The 24,619-nt window shown below is 44.1% G+C and overlaps 2 protein-coding genes and 1 non-coding gene across 6 annotated transcripts; 1 reads left to right on the forward strand and 2 right to left on the reverse strand.

Annotated features, from left to right (window-relative positions):
- Positions 1–1,214: 1,214 nt before the first annotated feature.
- LOC118287967 (dickkopf-related protein 3-like) lies at positions 1,215–23,650 on the reverse strand. 3 transcript variants are annotated; one of them, XM_047327757.1, is made up of 6 exons: positions 23,584–23,650; positions 16,951–17,106; positions 2,910–3,045; positions 2,488–2,662; positions 2,187–2,388; positions 1,215–1,552 (listed from the first exon to the last, which is right to left on the reverse strand). In XM_047327757.1, exons 3-6 carry the CDS (start codon positions 3,042–3,044, stop codon positions 1,492–1,494), a joined length of 573 nt encoding a protein of 190 aa, XP_047183713.1. In that variant the 5' UTR covers position 3,045; positions 16,951–17,106; positions 23,584–23,650; the 3' UTR covers positions 1,215–1,491. The 3 variants fall into 3 exon arrangements, with proteins under 3 accessions (XP_047183713.1, XP_035469567.1, XP_035469568.1); XM_035613674.2 differs by lacking the exons at positions 16,951–17,106; positions 23,584–23,650 and having other exon boundaries at positions 1,216–1,552; positions 2,910–3,287; XM_035613675.2 differs by lacking the exons at positions 1,215–1,552; positions 16,951–17,106; positions 23,584–23,650 and having other exon boundaries at positions 2,183–2,388; positions 2,910–3,287.
- LOC118287965 (plexin domain-containing protein 1) lies at positions 9,409–22,497 on the forward strand. 2 transcript variants are annotated; one of them, XM_035613670.2, is made up of 13 exons: positions 9,409–10,089; positions 16,153–16,337; positions 18,134–18,274; positions 18,492–18,561; positions 19,314–19,436; positions 19,535–19,653; positions 19,871–19,982; positions 20,256–20,351; positions 20,445–20,526; positions 20,612–20,672; positions 20,763–20,886; positions 21,491–21,651; positions 21,775–22,497. In XM_035613670.2, the coding sequence occupies exons 1-13, from the start codon at positions 9,972–9,974 to the stop codon at positions 21,898–21,900; spliced, it is 1,518 nt and encodes a 505-aa protein (XP_035469563.2). In that variant the 5' UTR covers positions 9,409–9,971; the 3' UTR covers positions 21,901–22,497. The 2 variants fall into 2 exon arrangements, with proteins under 2 accessions (XP_035469563.2, XP_035469564.1); XM_035613671.2 differs by having other exon boundaries at positions 9,411–10,089; positions 19,871–19,967.
- A 403-nt stretch (positions 23,651–24,053) lies between the features above and the next one.
- trnac-gca lies at positions 24,054–24,125 on the reverse strand. Its single transcript has one exon. It is a non-coding gene; the product is annotated as a tRNA-Cys (tRNA).
- Between the last annotated feature and the right edge of the window lie 494 nt (positions 24,126–24,619).

A 24,619-nucleotide genomic window follows, 5' to 3' on the forward strand; every position in this document is an offset into this window, starting at 1 on the left:
ACATTTTCGCATCATTCTGGACTCGGAAGATTTTCTCTAAAATTTGGGGGCCGGGCGAGAACATTTTTGAAAAATGTACAGAGATTTGCGACCCTTTCGGGAAATTTCCAGGGAAAATGTCCAGGCAGGGCTTGTCACATTTGTTCCGTCCTAAATCCAATAGGTCAAGAAATGTACATAGAGTTTTAAAATTAGCTCAAGGGCAGAGGAACAGCCACGTTTCATTGCGAGCAGCCAAGTGAGCTGTGCGGCCACGAATCCACCGATGAAGTTTTTTTCCACTCCCTCTTCTTGTGAACGTGAAGTTCACAGCGTCGAATACCTCCCCGCCAAGACCCAGGAGATGAGAGCTGTAAGGCGATAGCGAGGAAGGTTCGACGCTAATGTCCTTCGCGGGACCATTCAAGTCACCAAGCAATGGAAAGGGGGGGGCGGCCTTCAGACGATTAGCATCCGAATGGAGCGACGGGGGAATTCGTGAGAGGAAGATACCGATCTAAGAAGGGGTCAGGGGACCGGTAGCGTTACAGCCTCCGGTGATCCGCACAATCAGGAGCCACAAGATCCCGCCATGTTCTGTAACGTCTGGCCCGCGATCCGAAAAAAACCCCAAACCCTGCTCCGAGGGAGACTGAGTCTTTGCTTTTAAGTAAACTGCTCATATAGGCCTCTGTGGTCAAATGCTTCATATTTTATGCTTTTTATTTTTGAAAATAAAGAAGCAAACCCAAATATGACTCCTCAAATCAACCGTGCAGGATAATTAACTTCTTCCCCGTCAATAGGTATGTTCGGGATGTTGAGATCATCATTTTCACATTATCACGTTTTTGCGTGTGTAAAACGATGACTTTATCTTGAAAATACATATTTTCTTCAAAATGTTTTTTTCTCTTTTCTCATACTTCAAGAAAAACATTATATGGAAATGCCAAATACAGTTTTATTTGTGAAATGTCACATTTATCCCTAACAATGTCGCCACGATACTCCATCATAAGATGCAATTTTGTTGTTATTTTTTCATATCCAAAATGATCTCCTCACCCAAAATACTATAATACTTTTTTTTTTTTAATTTCCAGAGTGTATAATCTTAATATATCTTTGCAACATCAATGCTGCTTGTGTGTATTGATTATCGATTAAGAATCTATCACGGCAGCCTTAAAATGCATGTGATTGAAGTAAATGTTGTGAAAAACAAGTTATAGAATCATTGCTTTTGGCAAAAAAAGGATCTTTTTATTCTTCAGAGTGAAAGAGATAAACATTAATAGATATGCAAATATCTAGGAAGATACTCTAGAAGACTCTCTTTGTTGAGCTCAGCTACGGTAGTGCTTTGGTCAAAATTTACAGAATGAAATAAGACAACAAAGAAAATACATCCTTGCTATAAGAACACATTTGGACACATATACATTTCTTTTTATACAGTAATATACAACATATTTACATAATAAATAACTTCAGTATTGTAGGCCCGGATCAGGGTTTGGGCACTTGACAGGTCCAACTTGTTCGTTCTGGCTGATAAGTGAAATCCCTCCTGAAAGACAAACAGGCTGAGGTTAGGATCATGTGCTTTATCATTTAAACTAACTGAGACTTGCTTTTGATTACAACAAAACTGGTATTAAGATCACACATTACTAGAATGAAACAAAAGTTTGTCAATAACAATTAAGGCAAGTTTGCTTGTTACGTTTTTATCATGTGGAGGATCGACGCAGCGCTTTCGCTTTAGCCCACACAAGTTGAAGTTGGAGATGATGAATGTTAAACAACAGTTACATTAACTGAATTGACTGTAACGCAGGCGAGACACGCTACTAAGCGGACCAAGGGTACCGGCTATACGCCGCAGCTACACCGTACGTACTGCGTTGATCCTGCACAATGTGAATCGGCCTTTTGTGCTTTCTGTATGTGACCTGCCACCTCCAAGTTCCCAGCAAGTACGATGTGTTGATTAGTTTGAGGAAAGCTCAATGAATAAAAACCATGAGCACTCGACCCAAAGGCCTTCATCCACTCTTAAATCCCTTAATCTTCGCGGGCACAATGAAACTAAAGTCTCAAAGTAACTTTTTGGCAAACCGTTAATATTACTATTATTAAAATATTAAATTTTGAAAGGTTTCCAGCCGTCACCGAAGAAACTGCACGTCCGCTGTACTCACTCTCTCCTGTGCGGCGCGCTGCTCTCGCGACACAGCAGCCCCTCGTCGCAGGGACAGATCTGGTTGATGCTGAACGCCAGGCCGCCGTCGGGCACGAAGCAGCTCTCGCCGCCCACCAGGCGTCTCTTGCACACCTGCTCGCCGTGGTGTCGGGCGCAGCACATGGACGCGCCACAATCCCGGTCCACTTTGCATCTGGCACCTGGATGGAGAGGGATACTGGTTATTTTGGTTCACACCCCACTTGATGGAGAGAAACGGTTTCCTGTGTGTTTGAATCTGTCTATCGGTGCACTCTTACCCTCTTGTCCATTGGGGATGCTGCGGTGACACTTCCCGAACATGCAGCTGAGGCCGCGGACGCACTGGGCGTCCCTCCGACAGTAGTGGCCCTCGCCTCGCAGCGGGACGCACAGGCCGAAGTGGCGATCGCAGGAGGAACCCCGCCCACAGTTCCTGTCGTGGTCGCACACCGCCTGGAGAAAAAGAGAGTCCAAATTTAAGTCCTGGAGTTGGACATGATGTAATGTAAAGACCAATCTGTCTTGTGTTTTTTTCCGTAGCTAATTCAGGAGGTAACATTTTATCTAAACGCACGTTTTCTAAGCTTGAGAATGATCATTTTTTTTGTTCCATCTTCTGTGAGGATTCAATAAAGGTTTTTTTTTTAAAAATTAGGTCAAGAGAAGCTTAATGTGCAATGGACAGACTCCAGGATCTTACCGTGGTTGCCTTGGAGACGTGGGCGCTTTCTCTGAGAGCCTTCGCTCCGTCTTTGGGCGGGCTGTGAGGCATGTTGAGCATCCAGGCCCAGATGCGAGCTTCGGCCCAGGAGAAGCACAGACACAGACAGAGCATCCTCAGATTCCCCAACATTTCCACCGCCGCCGCCGCCGCACAAAAAACAAAATAAGAGCAAGAAAAATCAAAAAGAATAAACTCAAGAGAAAGGGGGGAAAAAATGAGTCACTTGTCTCTGACTCAACTCCAAAACAAAATGCAAAACTTTACAACTCCCAGTGAATGTGTGGAGAGTGAACTGAGGCGATCCATGCAGTGGTAGTGGCTGCCTCCCCTTCCAGCTTGACTTTTATGGGTCAACCACCCCCCCGCAACCCCCCACCCCCCACCCCCCACCACCAGCAGGCTGTTTGTCCAAGCAACAGGGTAGGAGGAGACAATTAGTTGTTAATGGATTAACTAAATTGCCCAGGTTACCCCCCGCAGCCAGGAGATAGTGGCAAAATGACCAGTCGTGGAGCGGGGAGAAAGGGAATGAGGGGGACATGGGAGGGGATGGGATGGACGTGATGGGCTGACAACAGCCTCGACACAATGGAGCCGGGACAAGCGCCACCTCCGCGCGGTTATCTACGCCAGACAAACAAGATGAGCGGGACAAAATCAGACAAGCGCATGACACGGCTCGCCGCTCGCTGAGTGACAGGCAGTGCCGCCCCGGAACACCGAGCAAACACTCCTGGCCCCGACCTCCGCTGCCCCAGTGGCCCCGGCCCTGTCCCGCTGCAGACCCCCCGCTGGGAACAATTTGCAGAAGTGCACCCTGCAGACGACCCCATGATCTCATTAAATGTGATTACCATCAGCCATTAGTCCTCGGGGGGAGAGGGGGGGGGGGGGGAGACGAGTTGCTGGAGGGAGACAAACAAGACACACATTTTTATATCATTTCATGACATCGTTTAACTAATATTTGCACAATTCAGATTTGACCTTCCGATATTTGCTTCAGAAATGATGGCGTGAACGTCAAAACCTCTTCAACGGTTGAAGAAGTGTGTGTGGGATTTCTTTTATACTGTCGAAACTTTTTTCCTGCCTGAATTCCCTCTCCTATATGGCCGAGCTTTTTGTAATTTATTGCATCCTCCATAGCTGCGCGTTTGCCTGCAGGCGTCACGGTGCAACCGAGAACAATAAATCCACCAGTCTGACCCGATTATCAGACACCGAGACGCAATAATGGAGATTTACGATACTTTAAGATAAGATTTTAGAGGATTTTCAGTCTCGGGGACGATAATTTCACTCTTAAATAACAACAGAAATCGAGCAGCAGTGTGCACTTGAATGAACGTTCCACTTCAGGGGAGCTCTCGCTGAAATGAATGAGTGGCAACAAACAAGGCTCGCGTCAGTATGAATAACTCCAGCTGTCCGTTTCCTGACCTCTTGACCTCTTGGTTTGCCACCACACATCCAAGTTTGACGAAATATGTTCACACATTCGTCAAACCTTTAACACAAAATAACCTTCTCCCACCAGCACTCCTGCCTGTTCTCTACTTCTTCTTCTTCTTTGCTGGAATCTTTGTCTTCACAGACACAAAAATTGTTCCGCCTTTGTCAAAATTGCATCTTCTAATCAAATCACCGTCATCAATGGCTCTGGCTGAACGCCGTCATTCAACCTCGCGTTACTCGCGCGAGCTCGGGATCATATACTCATGCGAGTAATGTGAGTAAACACAAGCCCAGAACATCCTCCCGTTCTCTATCGGACTTGGACGCAAGTTACATTGAGGGATCTTAAGGGTAATTGATTTAATTCGGGCGAATAAATGCGTCTTTACGTTATTCGTGCCATTCGTGTTGCTCGGCGAAAATCGCGTCCTTGCATTGACTTTATATGTAATATGTAATCTCAAATTTGTGTCGCGTTTCGTGTGAATGCACCATAACAGCAGGGCTCATAAAGAAACTGATTATCGGACTTTAAGGCCTGCTCCACCTGATTGGTCCATGAGTAGAGCTTATCTACTAGTAAACCGAGCTGAAAACCTGGTGAAACCTTGTGAAAACTATCTTCTTCATATAACGTTTCTATCCAATTTTGTTTTTAGAAAACGAATCAAATTGCTGCCTGGATTTTGTTCGCCGTCAAAGTTATTTCCCAGTCCCAGACGAGCCACGTGTGTTCCTGTACTGCAGAATCACTGTAGGATCAGGTCTGGGGGGGTAAATTGTTGACTGTTGACCGCACCGGCCGAACTGTCCTACGTGTAATCACGACTTTTGTCTCAACCCAGACCGTCAGAAAAGCTCTAACGTTAGCATTCACTGTTTCATTAACATTCAGCCTGAGATGCCTGGATGATTATCAGTCATTTACATGTTCTCAGTGGCAGACAGCTCAGATTGCTCACCCAGATATTGCGGGGTCTGCACCTTTCTCAGCTCCAGGTAGATAAGTCCTTATCAAAACAGGCTCACACAGACTAATGACGTAATTGGCGGTCAATTAGGGGCACAATAGCAGAAAACGGATCAATTAGCGATATGCAAACAAGTATTGTATCGCATTATGCAACTGAGCATCTGTGCAGATTATTTATTCCGAATCGTGTGTATTGAGGAGTAAGTGGTATTGTAGGGGACGTGTCAAACTTTTAAAATACACCGTCCAACCAGAGGGATGATTTGTCCTTAGCGATAATTTAGAAAATGTATACATATTTCGAAAGATTTAAGATCTCTCTGTGCAAAACATTTTAACATGTGTGTACAAAGAACTGGTTCTATACTAAAAGGTATGACTACAGGCTTTATATTCTCTTTTCTATGCCCGGAAATAATCAGCAAAACCAATAAACACCTATATTTCTACCTTTCTTTAACTTTGGTTCTGTGTCTCTTCTACTCATTTTGACTTTTTGGTTGTACAACTTAAAGACCTACCCTTTCAAATGAGACCAGGGTCATGACTGAAGTCAAAGGGGCTGAAGAACACTAACCACTTTATTTGTGGTACGTTATTTGGGGCCTTTTAATGACAAATGGAGTTTGTGGAGTTTTGGCTACGTAAAAATTGACAACACAAACTTCGACTCCCAACCTTTCCCTTATCACGTCCATCCAAACACGTATTCTTGTTCTACGACCCTACTTACAGCAAGAACCCCCCCGTCTGTTTACTTAATGCCGACGGCAGATAACTGTCTCCAAACAGCCCTTAACATGCTCCCCCAGTGTTAATGACTCTGCTAATGACGTCCGTCGTGAATGTGCTCGCTGTCACAATCAACATTGTTGTGGGTCTTACAATTAGCGCCTAACAAAAACAATGGGCAGGGTGATGTGTGGTCATTGTAATGGACCTTGACCCCCCGCGGGGGGGGAGCTCTGAATGGCGGAGGGACAGGAGGAGTCTGCCATCCCACCGCCACAGAACACGTTCAGTGCAGGAATGGACGGAGGAACGGCAACAGAGTGAATGTGTATTCGGGGCATTGGAGGACAATTAGGGAAAATGGCTTCTGGATTCAATAAAGTTTTAGGGAAAAAACTTGATGAAGTTGCTGCCTCTCGCCAACAAATACAACATAAAACATTGTTGTTTTTACAATGTGCATGAGTGAGCACGTTTATCCTTTACAATAGTTGCGAAAATTGGAATATTTTGACACTCTCCTTAAATTCCCATGATTACAATTTCTTAAAAATTATGAGTAATAGCTAAGATTTGGTGCAACTGAAGTGCGTCTCTGTATTGCCTCAAAAGTGAGTTATCTTTATTGTTGGTGACACAGATGTGAACTAGAGACGAAGTTAAAAACAACACCTACAGTTTCTTTATTGTTCGTCTCTTTGTAGATTAGTCATTTCTGATTTATCATTGGGTTTTTTTTATATTAAAAAAAATGTACATTTAAAGCTAGAAAACAAAACAAAAAACTGTAAGGGTTGATTTTGAACGAGTGCCCGGGCCAAATACATGAAAACCTTTACGTGTAATGGGTTTTGCAGTTTCCAGTAATGGTATTAGGCCTATTGAGTCATAACCAACTCCACATCTGTCCTTTATAGTTTCATAGACACAGAGTATTAATGCCTAAAAGACACATCTGCGACAATGACTTATGGTGCTAAAATCGATTAGAATGAAATGCACTAATTGTTCTGGGTCCAAACTAAATAAATAGACAAAATAAATACACTTATCCAATCGTCTAAAATACCCTCAAATAAACAAAACCAGTGTTTCACTTTGGCGTCAGACGTTTGACTGTATTTCTGGTAAGGTTCTGTTTCCAATTGGAACAAGACAGAACAGTGTGACTCCCCCTGTAATGGGAAACAGGCCTGAGACGTCTTTGTGCCAGGTCAAAAAAAGAAAAAAAAAAAAGGGAAAACAAGATGAGGGCAAGATGAGAATGTGGAGCAAGGGTCAGCGGAGGACAACAGTTGAAAACAAGGCCATTTCTAATCGTAATTATTTCATTTTTTAACAAATATCCTGCAAGGAACATGACTTTTGAAGTATAAGAGTAGCAAACAATCAGTATAGTTAGTGTGCCTCCACCTCTTTTAATACAAGTTGATCTCAAGTTTGTGATCATAGACTATAAAGATGGACGACATGGCAGCAACCAAAAGTAAGGCCAAAAACACCTGGATCGCCCTCTGGTGGCTGGCTGCAGTATAGGTCGGAAACCCCGCCTCTTCCATGTTACCAGATGGGACATGGACCAAAGATGGTTTCTGTCATATCGGGTAGTTCTCATCACACTGATGTTTAAGTATTCGTGTTTCTGATAAGTTTTGCCTCAAATTAGTTAGTTGTTGCTATGGGGTGAAACTTCACGATTGACAGCTGAGACTGACTCGCGATTGGTCGAGAGTGTGTATCGTGTGTACCTCTATACCACAGCAATGTTGTTCTTCTTCACAGAAGTTCACGGCTGAGTTTCAATACGTCGATACTGAGTCAGGGGGAAATTCGGGGAGTTTGGCAAAGCCGAGGGAAGTGACAGAATCAGCGAGTGTACTTCTGAGGAGCCTCTCGTATCAGTCAACAAACCAATTCGTCTGGGACAAATTTATTGTCTTACTGGATCCATTTGAAAGAACGGCAGCGCTCTCTGAAGTCTTCGTGTTTGTCGGACAACAAAACATGAGCTCAGTTTATGAGGAATCGCAAGAAGGAGCCTACGTTCTTCTTCGTTGTGCGACCCACATTGTCATTTGCTTTTGTTTTACTCTGAGGCCAAAACCCTTCGACTTTACCGTAACCCAAGTCTGTGGTGATTAAAATCAGTTCGAAGCTCTTAAATCGAGTTTGTTGAATTTGACTGACTTTACATTTTGGAAAGGTTAAGGTAACGTGAACCGTTTCAAAAAGGTTCTTGATTTGACTTTTGTGTTAATGTTTTCAGCAACACATTCTGAAATTCAGCGTTTCACAGTGAGACTCCTTTTCTCATTATCGTGTCAAATGCTTTCGATTTCTTCGAATCTACATGTTTCACACACTCTGCCTCATTGTCGTCCAGAGTTTCGGCCCAATAGCCAGGAACAACATTAGCGTTACAAATCTATCGAGCATCTTTTTGCGCTGCTTTTATGTTTCTAGCCACGTGTATTTTTGTGTGTTTATTCTGGCGCCGATGTTAATCTAAGTCTGAAGCACAGATTTTTCTTAGCAGAGAGGCTGTTAATACACATTTTATCATCTGCCACAGATGTGCAAGAATTTGACAGGGCTTGTTTCCTCTCTGTTAAGCAGCGCAGTGTTCTCCCACCAGTGCACATGCAGCACACAGGATTAACTCAAATATCAAATATCAAAGTATGGAAAATAAGATCCGAGGTGCTCACAAGACATTCCATAGTCGGTCGGTGTGAAGAATGCTGATTATTAAAACTGATGCTGCCTACTCAAAAGCCTGATAAATCTTATTCCTCGTGCCATTGTGCTCTATTGTTCTGTAAGAAATATTGTATTGTATTTGTAAATGTATTTGTTTCGTCAAAGCAGAACTCCCAAACCCAAACATTCAGTTTAGCATCATAGAAGCCTGAAAAACAATTAAAAAAAAAAGACTTAAATGATTAATAATTTCACTTTGAGTCAATTGACCAATCACATCATCATCCCAGGTCCACTTCTCATCACACACGCAGGCGCCTCTTCAGGAAATGTGACAAGGGAACTTTCAGAAGAACACGCAGGGTCAAGTAATTCAACTATTAGTAATTCAACTGTGGGAGGCGGTTTTAAAAAAAAATTACAAAACTGCGTCGATCCACGTCAATCGGGAGAAGGCTTTCCTCAACATCACCACCATTTGACTCTCGCATTTGTTTTGGTTCAACTTGCTTCCACATGGGGGAGACATGCTCCTCCCATGTCCAACGCCCCCTTTTTTTTTGGGGGGGGGGGGGGGGGGGGGGGTGAGAGGAAAGGAAAAAAAAAAATGGAAGAAACACATAAATATTTTTTTCTTTGGGGAAGTCTGAGAAAAAGTGAGAGAGAAACAGACAAACAGAGGAGACGGAGGACGGAGCAGCAGACGGACAGAAGGAGGAGTGAGGAGTTAACAAAGGAAGGAGCATCGGAGCACAGAGGGAAAAAACACAACTCCCAACTCTCTGCAACACTTTCAGCTGAGTGTCGACTCTCTTCTCCCCGACCACGGACCCGTGCTCGTCCTCGTCCTCGGTGTGAGCGGCCTGCACAGCGACGCTGACGACGGCTGAGACGAGAGGAGAGGAGAGGAGAGGAGAGGAGAGGAGACGAGAGGAGAGGAGAGGAGAGGAGAGGAGAGGAGAGGAGAGGAGACGAGAGGAGGGAGAAAGGCAGTGAAAAAAACAGAAGAAAAAAAAACCTTGGCTGAGGTGAAGAGGAAGCAGTCGTGTGGGAGAGCAGAGGGCGAGGAGAGGAGAGAGCGACGAAAGACGGGGGAGTGGAGGAGCGAGGAGCCCCCGTTGTTCCAGCGGAGTGAGAGGAAAACAAGAAGAAGAGGAGGAAGAGGAAGAGGAGTGATGCAGAGTCGGGGAAGACGGAGGGAGAAGAGTCGACTGGACATGGGGCTCTGTGCTGTTCTCCTCATCTGTCTCTCCCAGGCGGAGCTGGGCAGAGTGTGGGCTCGGGAGCTGGAAGGTAGGCAGCACATTCACGCAGGTCTTCACACATTCACGCAGGTCTTCACACATTCACGCAGGTATTCACACATTCACGCAGGTATTCACACATTCACGCAGGTATTCACACATGCAGCATGTCAGCAGCACTTTCAATGCACTTCTCCAGATGCCACCGACAAATGCCGCAAACTCCGAATACCCGGATCCCGTGGCGGGTTCAAAGAAACTGAGCTGAATTCTCCTCCGGCGACATTTGTGACGTTTGAAATATGCTGGGGTTTTTTTTTAGGGGAGACGTCTTTTTTTCATTTTTTTGTTAGTTGAAGCTCACAGGTCCCCGGACATTTCTCTCCGTCAGTCGCGCCAAAGACGAAAGCCGCCGTATGTCAGACTTTTAAAGAGAGAAAAACAAAGTGTCTGGAGTTCATGTGCTCGAAAAATACAGGTCGAGTGATTTGGAAATTTGGGCAAATAAAAAATATTTGAGGTGAATAAAACACGAGATTACTTTTATAAGAGTAGAAAACAGCAAATGAGGGCAGCAGTTCAATCTAGAATTCCTAAATCTGGAAAGTTTGTGTGTGTTTATGTGTCTTATCACCCCCCCCCCAAAAAAATTGAGCATCTCCTGTGTGTATGTCATCCCATCTGTATGTGCGTGTGTACGTGTGTGCGTGTGTGTGTGTTAATGCGCATGTATGTATTTTTATTCTCCTTGGAGATGCATTATTTTTAGCCAGCCCTCGTTCCTCCGCCTCCTCCACCTCCTCCGACAATCAGCGCTGCTCCAGTTTCTCTGGTCTCTCCTGTGGTCCCAGTTCCTCTGATCGGGGGCCTCGCTCTGCAGAGGACAACCCGACACACACAGATCCTCCAACAGCACGAGGCAACTTTCAAAATTGTCCACGTTCATCTTCACCTCTAAAATAGTCCGATGATTCGGTTAAAGTTATCGTCATGAGGTGCGAGGCCTTAACTGCAGGGTTCAGGTAACTTCATCTGAGTGCTTAGCAGAAAGTGGAACAACCCTTCAGTGAATAGATGCTGCTGGAAGCTTGGTGATGTAGCGACACATCCTGCTGAAGGGAACCTTATTTGTTCCATCCAACCCCCCCATCCCCCGCCCCCCCCGTCTCACGGCTGACCAGATCCTGCCAGATCCTGTTTTAGCAAAGCTGTTTATGCTCCACATAAAACTCTACATAATCAAACATCCTCGACATAAAAGTGGTTGCAAGGCTGCATCCCACTCTCTCAACAGAGAGTGTCTGCAATTGATCAACGGCACAACGGAATTTCACCAAGATTTATCTCAACGCAAAAGCTCCATGCGGATTTATCTTCTCCTCGTTTGAGCAAACACTCGGATCCTGGAGCTTCCGTCAAAGTCAACTGGTGTTGGTCTGAAATTAGCCCTCAAATATCCCAGGGCGCAGCGGCGATCAAGGGGAGGAGTCGAGGTCCCGCTGATGCACACGGCCGACCAATCACGAGTCAGTCTCAGTTGTCAATCGTGACCTAAAATGATAGAAACCATCTTTGGGAAAAATGGATTTTAACGTGCATTTCCACATTTTAGTTTGGTCCCCACTGCTAACATGGGAGGAGGCGGGGTTTATGACCTATACAGCCACCAGGGGGCCACCCAGATGTTTTGGCTTCACTTTTCAGGAGCTGTCACGTCGTCCATCTTTATATACAGTCTATGATATATCCTGGTGTGACCACGTATAAGTTGCCATGCGTCTAGCTAGAAACACCGGTCCGCTTCACGGTTACTGGTTCCCACCGGGTAGAACAACCCCCCGTGTTCTAGCTGCGTCATCGGGTCACGGACATCACTCCTCTAATCACAGGGCTCAGTCAGAATGTCTGATTGTGTCGCTGTTAAAAAGCCAGATGTGTCTCTATATTACCTCATTTTTTAAATGTCCTATTAAAATGGCTTGTGATGATGTGACTTCAAGCGTCATTAAAATGCGTGAGTCATTTGATATTGATTGAACTTAATGACCAGTTCCCCCTTGTAAATTTGTCTTGTGTGTAGCTATTCATATCCAATCATAGACTGTGTATTCGTAGACGTAGTCAATGAAGCCAAAGCGGAAGTGCCTGGAAGTCTGTGTCCTCTGGAATCACCAGCAGGGGGCGACTGCAGTGGTCGTTTCCATAGAAGTCTATGACAAAATGACTCTTGATTTATAACGTCAGTAAACATTTTTCTGAGGAGTTTATGGTTCAATCGCAATTGGGTTTTTTTCAATACAGCGTGATGTTTTATATTACAATTAGAGTAATATTGACGATTAAGCACCGTAGCGTGGATTCAGCTTGATTGACAGCTGGTCCGTCCAATCGGTGTATGGCTGCAGGTGTAGGTGGGCGCGCAGTGGACGAGCTCTTTGTCAGACCCACCACCAATTCTACTTTCTGTTTCAAAAAGAGCTTCAAACAAAAATCGCATCTTCAGTACACAAGACAATATTGATTTAAATCTGACAGGCTGCACTGATTAATAGTGTGGATGGGACTGTGGTTCCAGACAAGGGACCCAGATGATCCCAATATGTTCTGTGAAACACTTTCTAGGTTACCACCAAGAGAAGTTGAACTTAGCAGCTGTGAGGTTCTCATCAATAAAGTTTTACAATATGTTCTGGACTATTTGTGATTTGGCTTGACCAAATACAGATGGAACAAATGTTTCAATTTAGTGCAGCGGAGATAAGTGGATTAGTCAATGAAGGGAAAAGTAACAGCAACTTTTTCTTTTTGATTATCATTTGTTATTCGTGGGTTTTGAGGTCATGGTACATGTTCCCCCCAGCTCCAAGGCTTGTGATTTGTAAGTATCCGCTGCTATTCTAATCAAATGTTTGTCAAATCTATATCCGAGGATTATGGACTGTCAATCTGAGGACGTCCCCTTAGGGCTTTGGGAACATTCAAAATTTCACATAACAAAACGATTCGTCGGTCAATGAAGGGAAATAACGGACGGAAGGAATCGACGATGACAATAACCATTAGCTGCTGCGCCTTATCTCTCGCAAACTTCAAACCGCTTTTTGATTCACAAAATTTGATTCAAAAGTTTTAGACTAGCCAGGAGCTACTGCACATTTGGCACAAAAATGACCCTCCTATTGTGAAAACTATAAATACTGCAACACTGACACAACAGCCGGCCACATGTCATCTGCACTAAAAATGGAAAATAACAACTCCATGACGGTTCGACGCTTGAATTAAACAATTTACAAAACTCGGAATTAGATCCACATCCATATTTGTCACATTACATTTGTCTTTTTCCCCGGGACCTCATCGCTCCGGCTGCCAGTGTTTGTGATTGTGTGTTTTGGTTACAGCCGTTCCTCTCAGTGGAAGGTGCCAGATGACTTCCTCCCACGCCTCAAGCAGATCAGCACATTCAAATCCAAATACAATAAAACCACCGCAATGAGATATATATATATATATATATATATATATATATATATATATATATATATATATATATATATATATATATACTGTATATATACACGTAGCAGTGACCCTTGCGTGTAGAGATTATTGTTCCACTGGTGTTTTCGTTTGCCAGCAGACGGCAGGTGCTTTGCTAATCCCTGTCCTGATACTGACGGACTTTGACACGGTCGAGACCGAGTGGGTCTTGAGATCGAATCGCCTCGTCTCAGTTGTGTTTGGATGGTACATAATGGTTCACATTGTATCTGTGTCTGAGGCGCAGATGTTGGCCCCTTTGCTCTCCTTCTCTTCGGGCCAGCTAATAATTCGCTTCTCCTTTCCGAGATCAAGTGCAGGCCTCGGTGCCCCCTCACTTGATCTTCAAAGTGTTGGGAATTTACCCGGAGAAAGAAAGAAAAAAAGGAAACTCATTTTTTCATAACTGGACTCCATCCGGCTGAGTAGACCGAAAGACCATTCAGCTTTTGTCTCAGTTGAGGAATGTGGCCGGGAGTCGCCGTCTGGTCTTCGGAAGCCGCTTTCTCACGTTGCGTTCACATGCCTGCGTTTACTTGCGTGATTTTGGCCACTGGATCGTTTAGATTTACTCACGCGAGCGACGCGAGTGAACACAACCCGAGAGCATCCGCTCGCTCTCTATCGGATGCGGCGTCAGTCACGTCGGGAGGATCTCGACGCGAATTGGCTTCGGCGACATGGCGTCACGGGAATATTTGAAGTGTTGGGGTCGCCGCAGGGGTCTTGGCGTTCCTTTCTTTTCTGCTTCTTTCTTTCTCACAGAAGTGAAGCGAACTATTCGCGCAGCGTCACATTTGCCATTCGCGTCTCCGCATTGACTCTATATGTAATTGTGTGGCAGATGGCGATGGAATGAACAAACACATTCGCACTGCTGTGTCCTAGTTCAATATGACCCCCAACACCAAGCACATGTGCAAGGCGCTTGCTGCAATGCAGACACATCTGAGGGGGGAAACAATGCAACGGACGCCACTGAAGTGTCACGGACTCGAAACCAGCGGATTATTTTAACTGTTAACCACACGACGCGAAACCTGCAGGATTAGATGACTCATTCACACTCAGGTCAACACTTCATGGCGGCGCAAGATATGATGGATTAGACAGCAGGAAATCTGGTGTTCTGCAGACGCGTTCTGCAGACGGGCGTATTGTAAGTTTAGAGGGCTGTCAGAATCATCTCCGTGCATTCTGTTCTGACGTAGGGAGAAGCGGAGCGAATGTTTACCTGCGTATTAACTGGCAAATTTGTCACATCTGTCGTTATCGTTTTTCGTTTTTTTCGAAGTTTCCAAATCACGGGGATGTTTTGCACGTTCCCGCCGGCGCAGGTTTCACAACCACACGTGCCTGCCAGACGCGATGCTCCCGAGGTCGGCCTCTCTCCAGCGCTTACGTAAAGCCCGGCCCACTCTTGAACTCTCTTTGGCCCCCGCTTTGTTGGAAGCTCATCCAGGCCCACATGCAGACGGTTAAAGAGATGTTCCAGGAAAGAAAACACAAAAGTTCAACGCTTAAGAGGATTGGAAAGCAAAAAATCTGATAGGCTGGAGAGGCCGAGGGGGGGGAATTATACTTGACATCCACACTCCTAAAGGACTTCTGATGTCCCGTGGGCCTCCCCCCGATGTTCGACGCCTCCTCAGCTGTTTAGTGATGGTGGGGACGAGTGCTGCCAATCTGACCCGATTAGGGACCTCTTGTTCTGGAGCCGTAGCTTCCACGCTGCATCAAACAAGAGTCCTGATTGGAGTCGTCTCCCCCGTGTGTGTCTAGTTGAGAGAACCTCGCCAAGCACAAGAAAAAACCCCAGCTGGAGACCAAAGGGAAATACAAAAGGCAGGTTCCAGGGTTTAGACATATTTTGGCCAAATGTTGTAAACAGATTTTTAAACATTAGAGGCAGAGAGGGAGGTCCAAACCTCAGGCTGACTCTTGTCTTTCCTGTTTCTCTCTCTCTCTCAAGATATTCATGCTGTTACTTAACAGCTCGCGAGACGGTGAGTCATGGACTTTATATTGTCCATAAAGTAAAATACATTCCTCACGGGAGGGAAATAAACATCCATCCACGATCTGTTGGGCAGATGACACGAAAAATGAACGTAGGTGGTGAGCAGAGATTTCGGATGCACACACGCACAAGAGACTCACTTTGTTTGTCTTTGTGAGTTATTGATTCGAGAACTCTAAACATTGATTTTTCTTCTTTTTTTTTGTGAACAAGCCCGCCTGTTAACAATCCAAATTATTATAACTATTGGTAAAGATAGTTACCATCTTTTTTTAATGGTTGAATGGTTTTGAACATTTTCCCGTGTTAATTTTTTTCCCTAAGTAAGTAAATTATGAAAAGACTTGAATCTGATGAATCTGAATTTGTTGAGGAAATGAAAGTGTGCCTCAAAACGGACGGTCAATAACAAGAGGGGAAACTTGGCAAGGAAAAAAAAGAACCGCTTGACCCTGCAGAGTTCAGGACACATCTGTTTGTTCCAGCCGCTCGCTCGCTCCTGGTTGTGTCTTCATGTGCTCAGTCACCATCATGCCTGTCTTGTTCCAGACGCAGTGAGTCGGACTCCCCTGCGGACAGATGCGGATCCGTCCGACTTCCACAGAACCAGCAGGGACGAGCGGAGCCCGCACAGACACAGAGAAGCCCGCGACACACAGGCTGCAGGCGGCGGAGGAGGAGAAGGAGGAGGCGTGGATATCAGCGTCATGCCCGACAACATGACCCTAATATTGGTGAGATCTGACTCTTCGCTTATTAGTCCCGCTTCCCTGCAGCTGCTGCATCTGTCAAGCTTTCCACTCGCGCACTGCACATGTGCAGTTCACCGTGACGACGGACGCTGACAGGATGGAAACGTCACTCGCTCGGATTATTTGGGGGAAAACATGAAAAAACATTGCCCCCGAATAAGTGAGCCAAAAAAGTTGAGTTAAGTTGTTCAATAGTTAGTGGAAAAGTTAACTTTTATATGCATTGCACTTTAACCAGATGTTGGGTATGTGGTGATACTGTGTTGGAAGGTCAACCTGGGTTACAGCCTGAAAAATGAGGGTTGGCCGACTTGTTGTCTGCGTGTGCGTGTGTGTGTGTGCGTGTGTGTGTGTGTGTGTGTGTGTGGGTTTAACTTGTCTTGTCTCTCACTTGAATCAGCCTCAGTAAAGTTCAACCCAAATAAATCGTGTTGTACCTTTTTTTTCCTTTTCCCCCTTCTCCGTACAAATGAAATTGAAAACAGCCGACAGCCTCATCCTGCCAACTTACAGTGTTTGTTAAAGCGTGGCCGTGTGTTAGTATGTTCATGTGTGTGTGTGTGTGTGTGTGTGTGTGTGTGTGTGAATGACTCACTTGGACAAGATCACAACTGGACCCGGTGTATTACTGCTGGCGCCTTTTCCTTTTCTTTTTTCTTTTTGGAGCAGGGTGGGGGGAGAGTCTGATCCCAATTTCCCAGATCCTCCGTCTCCCCTCGTCCAGTGGGAATCTCTTCAATAAATCAGTCAGCTGTGAGGGGGAAAGTACATGATTGTTCCAATCTCCTCACCTAGAAATCACCCCTCCCTCCTCCTTTCTGGTGTCAGGGAAAAAAAGTGGGTCACTTTCTGTATGTGGAGCAGCCGGAGAGGCAGCGCTGCATTTAACTGCTCCACTTTCTGGGCCCACTCACTGAAACCCCAGAACCATTGCTCTCTGTCCCCCCGAACTGTGGCGTCCATTAATAATGTCATCAAGACTGGATGTCTGCTCAACAGACAGGGGCCCTGGTTGTGTAAACAGCGCCCCCAAGTGGAAGTACGAGGACATAAACAGGGAGACGCTTAATCCTTATACAGTACGTTCCAGCGATTCCCTCAACACAAATCAATGTCCTCTTAGAGCCCTCCTCTGATTGGCTGTGCGTCTTTGACGTCACAGAGTCAGATTCTCATCTGAATCATTTTCATTCAGCAGAAGAAAAGAGAAAAAAATTGTGTAGCTGAATGAATTTAGGAAAGTGATCAAGACGGTGTAATCTTCACATTAATTAATTATATCCTTTTTTTGATAAGATGTAAGTGAATGAAGTCAGACTGCCGCTAACTGTTACTTTCATTATTGAATAATCTATAAAACGTTATGTACAATTTCTTTACAAGCCGTAGAAACTTAAACCAAACTTTTATATTCTTGTACTTTTTGATGTAACTCGTAACTAAACTAAACAACTCCGCTAGCCGCTCGCACTTGTCTCCGACTGAGCAACAACAAGCATCTGCAGATATAAATTTGAGTACAAAGCTATATATGGATAAATGTTTTATTTCATAACATGTGAACTGCCGACACAATACAAGGCCTCGGATTTCATTTCTAGAAAATCATCATCGCAAAAACAGCTGTCGAGATTTTCAAACAGAGATCGTCCTTGCACCGTTCAGTATATGAATTGTGAACTCGCCATAACAACAATTCAAAGATTTCTAAAATGCTAAACCTTCTATAAACACGTTCTTCTGCTCGCTTTCCTAACGAGGGGCCTCTTTTCTGTCAGGACTCCCAGAGGTACTACAGATGGCAGAGCTTCGGTCCAACGGACAGACGGACTGAAGACCTGTGGGTAGATCTGAACGCCCTGCACAAGAGCCAAGTCCGAATCCACGGCATACTGTCCAACACACATCGCCAGGCAGCGGTGAGAGGACACACACACACACACACACACACACACACACACACACACACACACACACACACACGAACACACACGAACACACACGAACACACACACACACACACACACACACACACACACACACACACACACACACACACACACACACACACACACACGCACACACTCCACTGATATAACACCGAGCCACGTCTGATATTTTTGTCTTTTTCCACAGAGGGTGGCGCTTTCTTTTGATTTCCCTTTTTACGGACACCAATTGAGGCAAATCATCGTCGCAACTGGCGGTGAGTTTAACTCTGCATTACTTCTTATCACGGTCTGCACCCCGGGGAAATATTAAGGCCATTACATATCTCATTAAATGTAAAATGCCTTCATCTTCATTTTGATTTGAGTTTAATTGCCTTTAAGATTTTGCTGTGCGAGTTTGTTGATTCAACATTGCTGCTTCAGTCAAGTGGGATGTTAATTATTATGATGTAGATGTTTGTGACACGCCTGCGTACATCATGAAACACATTTCGTAAAGATAATGTAACTTCAAAATCAATACGGACATGGTCATTATGAGGGATTTGAGTCCATCTCAGACAGACATGAACAGAAAACAATGGCTGCCTAGAAGCAGGGCTGGGCATTTTTTTTAAATGAGAAATTAGTTTCAGAAATTTTCTAAATATTGAACTATCGTTTTCTACAAAAAATATTTTCACGTTAAACTAGAGAAGCCAAAGTTGACAGAAAAAAATACATTCTGTCGATAATATGATAAATTTAAATTTAAATTGGAACAATCTGATCAAAGAATAAGTAAACGAAAAAGATCATAAATATTGCAAAATATTCAATGTCAGTTTTAAGCAACTGACAGATATGAAACTCAACATTTCATTTGACTAAAGTCATAGCAGACATTGTTTGTGGTGACTCGGTTGGAGTTGACGTACTGTAATTGCCCTAAAAAAAATTTGTAGGATTTTACTGAATTTAACCTTTTTTTTTAACATACTGCATGTGCCTGTATTTTTGCCCCCAGGGTTCATCTTCATGGGCGATATTACTCATCGAATGCTGACTGCCACGCAGTACGTTGCCCCCCTCATGGCCAACTTTGACCCCAGCTTCTCCAAGAACTCCACAGTGAGCTACTCGGACAACGGTGAGAGCGGGAGCTCCGCTGTGAGCTCCGCGGTATTTCAGAAGATATACCGGGAAAATCTTTGACTGCACGGCCTCTTGTGTCTTACCTCTGCTCAGGTAATCTATTTGTGGTGCAGTGGGACAAGGTGCGGCTAAAGGATCGAGAGGATGAAGGCGCTTTTACTTTCCAGGCGGCCCTCCACAGAAATGGGACCATTGTTTTCAACTACAGAGATGTGAGTTATGGATTTCAGCCGTTCTATTTTTATCGGCAAAGAGAACCGATCGTCTGCTTGCATGTCCGGTTCAGCCACGTTCGAACCAAGTGGCAACCCGCCGTGACGTCACCCGTTGGGTTTGTTTCCGCATTGGCTTCGTTTCCCGGACCCGGTGACTACGTCTATTTTTATGTACAGTCTATGGTTGGAAATGATGAAGCTGCTCCTCTTTCAGATCTCTTTGCCAGTGGAGAGAATTAATTCCACCGAGCATCCGGTGAAAGTGGGACTGTCTGACGCTTTCATGGCAACGCTCTCCTCACAGCCCTCAGGTCAAAGCAACAACTGTAACTCTATTTTTCAGATTTCAAGCCAACTTAAAAAATAAAATTCCACAGGTATCTTCTGTTGCCATTACAGGCGGCAGCGTCCTCTTGTTCCACCAGAGGGCCCTGCCTAGTTAATATATGGTTATTTTTTTCCCTTGTCAAGGCAGCAGTGTCTAATTTTATGCTAATCCACGCTTGGTATTCTATAAAAGCAAAAATATATGTTAAAACGTACAGGAAAAGAAACACAAAGCATGAAAAACATACTCACATTTCATGTTTCTCTTGAAGATGCAAACCGGCGCATTATCTATGAGTACCATCGAGTGGAGATTGACGCGACAAAGATCGTTAGCGGATCTGCTTTCGAGTTCACACCACTCCCCAGCAAGTATTCTCACGGACATGACCTTCACGTGACCGCCCAGCCTCGTTACGCACCCCTCTAACTCCAGCACACTGTGTATCTCATTCCTCCAGCTTGTCTTCAGCACACATCCTGCGAAGTCTGCCTAACGTCCAACCTGACAACCGGCTGCGGCTGGTGCAACACACTTCAACGGTAGGCCGGACGCCCTGAACGATTTATCTCGCGAGGAAGCCGTAGGAGAGGGTTCTTCTCATTTATGTTTCACGCTGAGTTTCAGATGTTCGGATGGTATCGACCGGCATCGACAAGAGTGGTTGGATTATGACTGCCCCGAAGAGGTGAGATCACTTCCCATTTCTAAATATATATATATATGCTGATGATATGAACTTGTTTTTTTAAAGTCACTCTTGTGGGCAATCACTCAGGCTAAAGGCACCTGTGAGGACTACAACACGGTCCTACCTGAGGCGTCGATGAACTCCTTCAACCACTCCTCCCCAGGTCCAACACCTTCTTCGGCAGAGCTCGAAGACCATCCTGTCACTAGTGGTGAGTTTCTGTGCAGCAGGAACCCAAAAGGAAAACACAGAGTTAACCTCAATTGTCCAGGTGCTACAATGTTTAATTCATCAGCCAAACTCTTGTGGCATTCTTTCTACGACGGCAGTCAAATATTGTTCCAAAAGTTTGGTACAGAAGTTCCAACAACGTCCCGGGAAAGTGTTGTCTTGGTAATTATCTTGCTGCGGATTGAATCTTTGACCAACTCGTCTGACTTACTTTGTTGACGAACTTCTTCTTACCATTATGCTTGTAGTATACAGTGCAACATATTGTCCAAATAATGCCTCAGCAACAGTCTATTCCAACACTGCCTTCGTATTTTTTGCATCAACTTTCAAGACGCAATTGCCTTCCATTCCTTCTTCTTCATGTGGAAAAGTCATAAATGAATCATTGTCTTGACCTATTTATATCATTTATCATTTCTTGGTGACATAGCTTTCCTTTGTAACTTTTAAAATGCCCTGATGGGGAACTGGAAAAATCGGGACCCTAAAACTTTTGCAAAGGCGACGTCTCATTCTTTTGCCGAAAACTTCGTAACAAACCCAAAAAATCCCCCAACAAACTCTGTTTTCTTTCCTTTCAGATCTACAGACGGGTCCTCCAAAGCACAAGGGGATAACGGAGAACACAGCCATCATCGCCGGTGTCGTGGCCGCCCTCGTTCTGATTGTGGCTCTGACCTTACTGGCCGTCTACTATATCAACACACACCCTACGGTTGCTCCACCGTTCTACCTCATGCAGGTAAGACAAAACAACCTCGGGGCCACAGTTTCACACACTTTGTGGAAGTGTATTGGTCTGTGTGACGATATCCCACATGCACCCTCCCTCCTCATGTTTGTCTAACTGCCTGGTGCCTTGTAGCGGCGCACCAACAACTACTGGCCCTCGATGAAGTTCCGCAACCAGGGCTGTCACTCCAGTTACGCCGAGGTCGAGCTTGGGGGCCACGAAAAGGAAGGATTCATTGAAGCCGAGCAGTGCTGCTAAAGGGTCCCGGACGCGCAGGACTAGGTCAGACGAACGGTACAACAAACGGGAGGAAAATGGACGATCAGGCAGACCATCGACACAAGACGCCCCGACTCCAACCTTGGCGGCCGGACAGTGTTAACTGTAACTGCTCTCGTAGGTCTTTCTCTGTGTATCTCGCTCTCTGCCATCACACACAGGAGAGTTTCCAGTATCCGAGCGTCTGAGAGGAAACCGACTGTACTGAAATGACGAGACGCAAATGTGTAACTGTACAAAACCCATCAACCCGAGGGGGGATGTCAGGGATTGAATCGAACTAGCCTTCATACTGCAAACCAATGTACAGCTTCATCTAACTGTGTGTTTTTGTTTATGTTTGTTTCATGATAACTTCTACGCGAGCAACGATTGGTTCATAAAATGTTATATCTCTGTGGACTGCGACAGATATATTTAGCTTTATAACTCATAGTGATTATAATGGTCATCTTGAACCTTGTCTGGGGAAATATTGAATGTTTGGATGAATTTTGAGAGACGCCACGTTATGAGAGTTTTCTTTCAAATCTTTCTGTTTAAATGTCTTCTAATAAAAGCAAAAGATGCTGGTGAGTGTTGATATTAATTTCATGGGGGAGTTAGGGGGAAAAAATGGTGCAGATCAGATGCAACAGTCATAATTATGTAAACTATGGGTTAAGGGGGTAAGTTTATTAAAGCTGTTACAATTATTTGAATACTCAGCTTATTAGGTAGGGAAGACATTTTTTAATAACAATACATCTACGGCCGATATGTGAACTAAATGATAGTTGTCATCAAACCCTTATGACAAAGAAATGTGATGGAGGCGTTTAACCATAAACATCATTATAAATAACCACTGAATAATAAGAAAACACAAATACAACCAGCCATATAGTAGAACTTGACTTGAGACATAAAATGCATACATCAATACACATATATTCTGCATTTATTGTTCTGTAAAGTAAAAAATTCCATAATGCATATCGGCAAACATAAACGCTGATTTTGATTTGTCTGTGAAAGGCTCATATCTGCCGATTTTTATCAACAAAAAATATTAATTGTAGCCCTATAATTTACAATACATATGTATTCCTGGACGAATATTTTAAGTGGCCTGTCTGCAAGTAAAACTGTGACAGAAAGAAATGAATAATTTATCTAATATCCAGTTAGGTAGCCTATGTATGTGGCTTCTGAATCTCAGAAGAATTAAAAAAACAAAAAAACATGATACAAACACAATCAGTCACTATGAGGGAGTGATGAAAAGAAGATTATGCTGACCACTGCCACATAATGTTGCCATAAGACAACATGAAACACACCATGATCCCAAATGACAAACAGCCTAAAACAATATATCACAATTAAAACCGAGACTGTAAATACATCAATAAAAACAGCTATGTTAGCTAGCAAAGAGAGATAACACTGTAGGGTTTAGTCAGCTAGAACCTAAATGGCAGATATAACAAGAGACAAATATTAACCTACAAGCATTTTAACTGCCTGTAATGAATATACATATACTATAACAAGCTTTCCAAGTGGCTAATGCTAAAAAGGTAATTGTGATTAGCACAACCACAGCTAGCAGCCCAACAAGACTCCGAATAACTTAGCAGCTGGCGCACAAACACTGAATGATGTTAATATGTGACTTACTGGTGGAAGTGGGCTCGTTAACAAGCAAGACGAAGACGGTGACATCTGTGTTTTTTAACCACGTTTTGGCGACTGGAAAAAAAAAAAAACGCTTCAGGAGAAAAGTTTTCTATTAAATAGCCTGGAACGTACCATTGTGAAGAGAGGGAGGGGGGTGGGCAGTCAAAGTGATGCTGGCTTTAGTGATATAATATCTTTAAAGAATATCAAAACAACCGTCGGAATACTTAGGGACGAAAAAAAATAAAGTGGGTAAAAGTTACAATCTGTGAGGTTCGATCGTTTGATTCAGGTTTCAAAGTGTAAAAGCAATGACTTTCGACCATTCTGGCGATATTCAACCGACTTCTATAGCTTCACCATAACGTTCGCTGGGTCTTTACGTTTTACCGTATACATATACACATATATAGATATCTATATATATAGAACATTTTTATAAAAGACAGATATTTTCTGGTAAAGAAAAGAGGGGGCACCCGGATTTGAACCGGGGACCTCTTGATCTGCAGTCAAATGCTCTACCACTGAGCTATACCCCCGATGCGTTTACGAGGGATTCATAAATGTATATAAAATCAAACAAGTATATGTTAAAACTGCTTAATATCTGTCGTCTATCTCTGTTTCTTGTTTTTTGTGTGTATCAACGACACCTTCTGACATGTAGAGTCGATGTGTTGAGCTCAGATATGGCCCATTCGCCATCGCTTCTATTGAGCAAGACAAAGCTGACGTGGCTGTAATTCATCACAGTGTCCGGCAGAGGCCGCCAACTAAACACAGTTAAACTCACAAATTCTGCACAAATATTAGTTTATAATTGTTTTGTTTTTTATTGTTTGCGGTGAATAACAACCTCATGTTTGTATTTCCACTTGGACTATTATAGTTTTTCCATCCATCGCTATAGTTTTTATTGTCTCCTTTTAAGGTTATTACGGATGCATTTTATGCTGCGTTCAAGTGCTTTGCAGCAAAACGGAAATCCGCCCACTTTAAGTGCGGATGTATCACTAAGAGCTTTGATGAAAAC

The sequence above is a fragment of the Scophthalmus maximus genome, chromosome 16 (genome assembly GCF_022379125.1).
Source record: "Scophthalmus maximus strain ysfricsl-2021 chromosome 16, ASM2237912v1, whole genome shotgun sequence".
Lineage (NCBI taxonomy): Eukaryota > Metazoa > Chordata > Actinopteri > Pleuronectiformes > Scophthalmidae > Scophthalmus > Scophthalmus maximus.

Excerpts from the sequence above, each read along its gene's own strand:
- LOC118287967 (XM_035613674.2), bottom strand. The coding sequence starts at position 3,062 with ATGTTGGGGAATCTGAGGATGCTCTGTCTGTGTCTGTGCTTCTCCTGG. Across the intron at positions 2,663-2,909 it reads ACGTCTCCAAGGCAACCACG|GCGGTGTGCGACCACGACAG; the intron begins GTAAGATCCTGG and ends CTTTTTCTCCAG. Across the intron at positions 1,553-2,186 it reads AGCGCGCCGCACAGGAGAGA|GAGGGATTTCACTTATCAGC; the intron begins GTGAGTACAGCG and ends TTTGTCTTTCAG.
- LOC118287965 (XM_035613670.2), top strand. The coding sequence starts at position 9,972 with ATGCAGAGTCGGGGAAGACGGAGGGAGAAGAGTCGACTGGACATGGGG. Across the intron at positions 10,090-16,152 it reads GTGGGCTCGGGAGCTGGAAG|ACGCAGTGAGTCGGACTCCC; the intron begins GTAGGCAGCACA and ends GTCTTGTTCCAG. Across the intron at positions 18,562-19,313 it reads AATCATCGTCGCAACTGGCG|GGTTCATCTTCATGGGCGAT; the intron begins GTGAGTTTAACT and ends TTTTGCCCCCAG.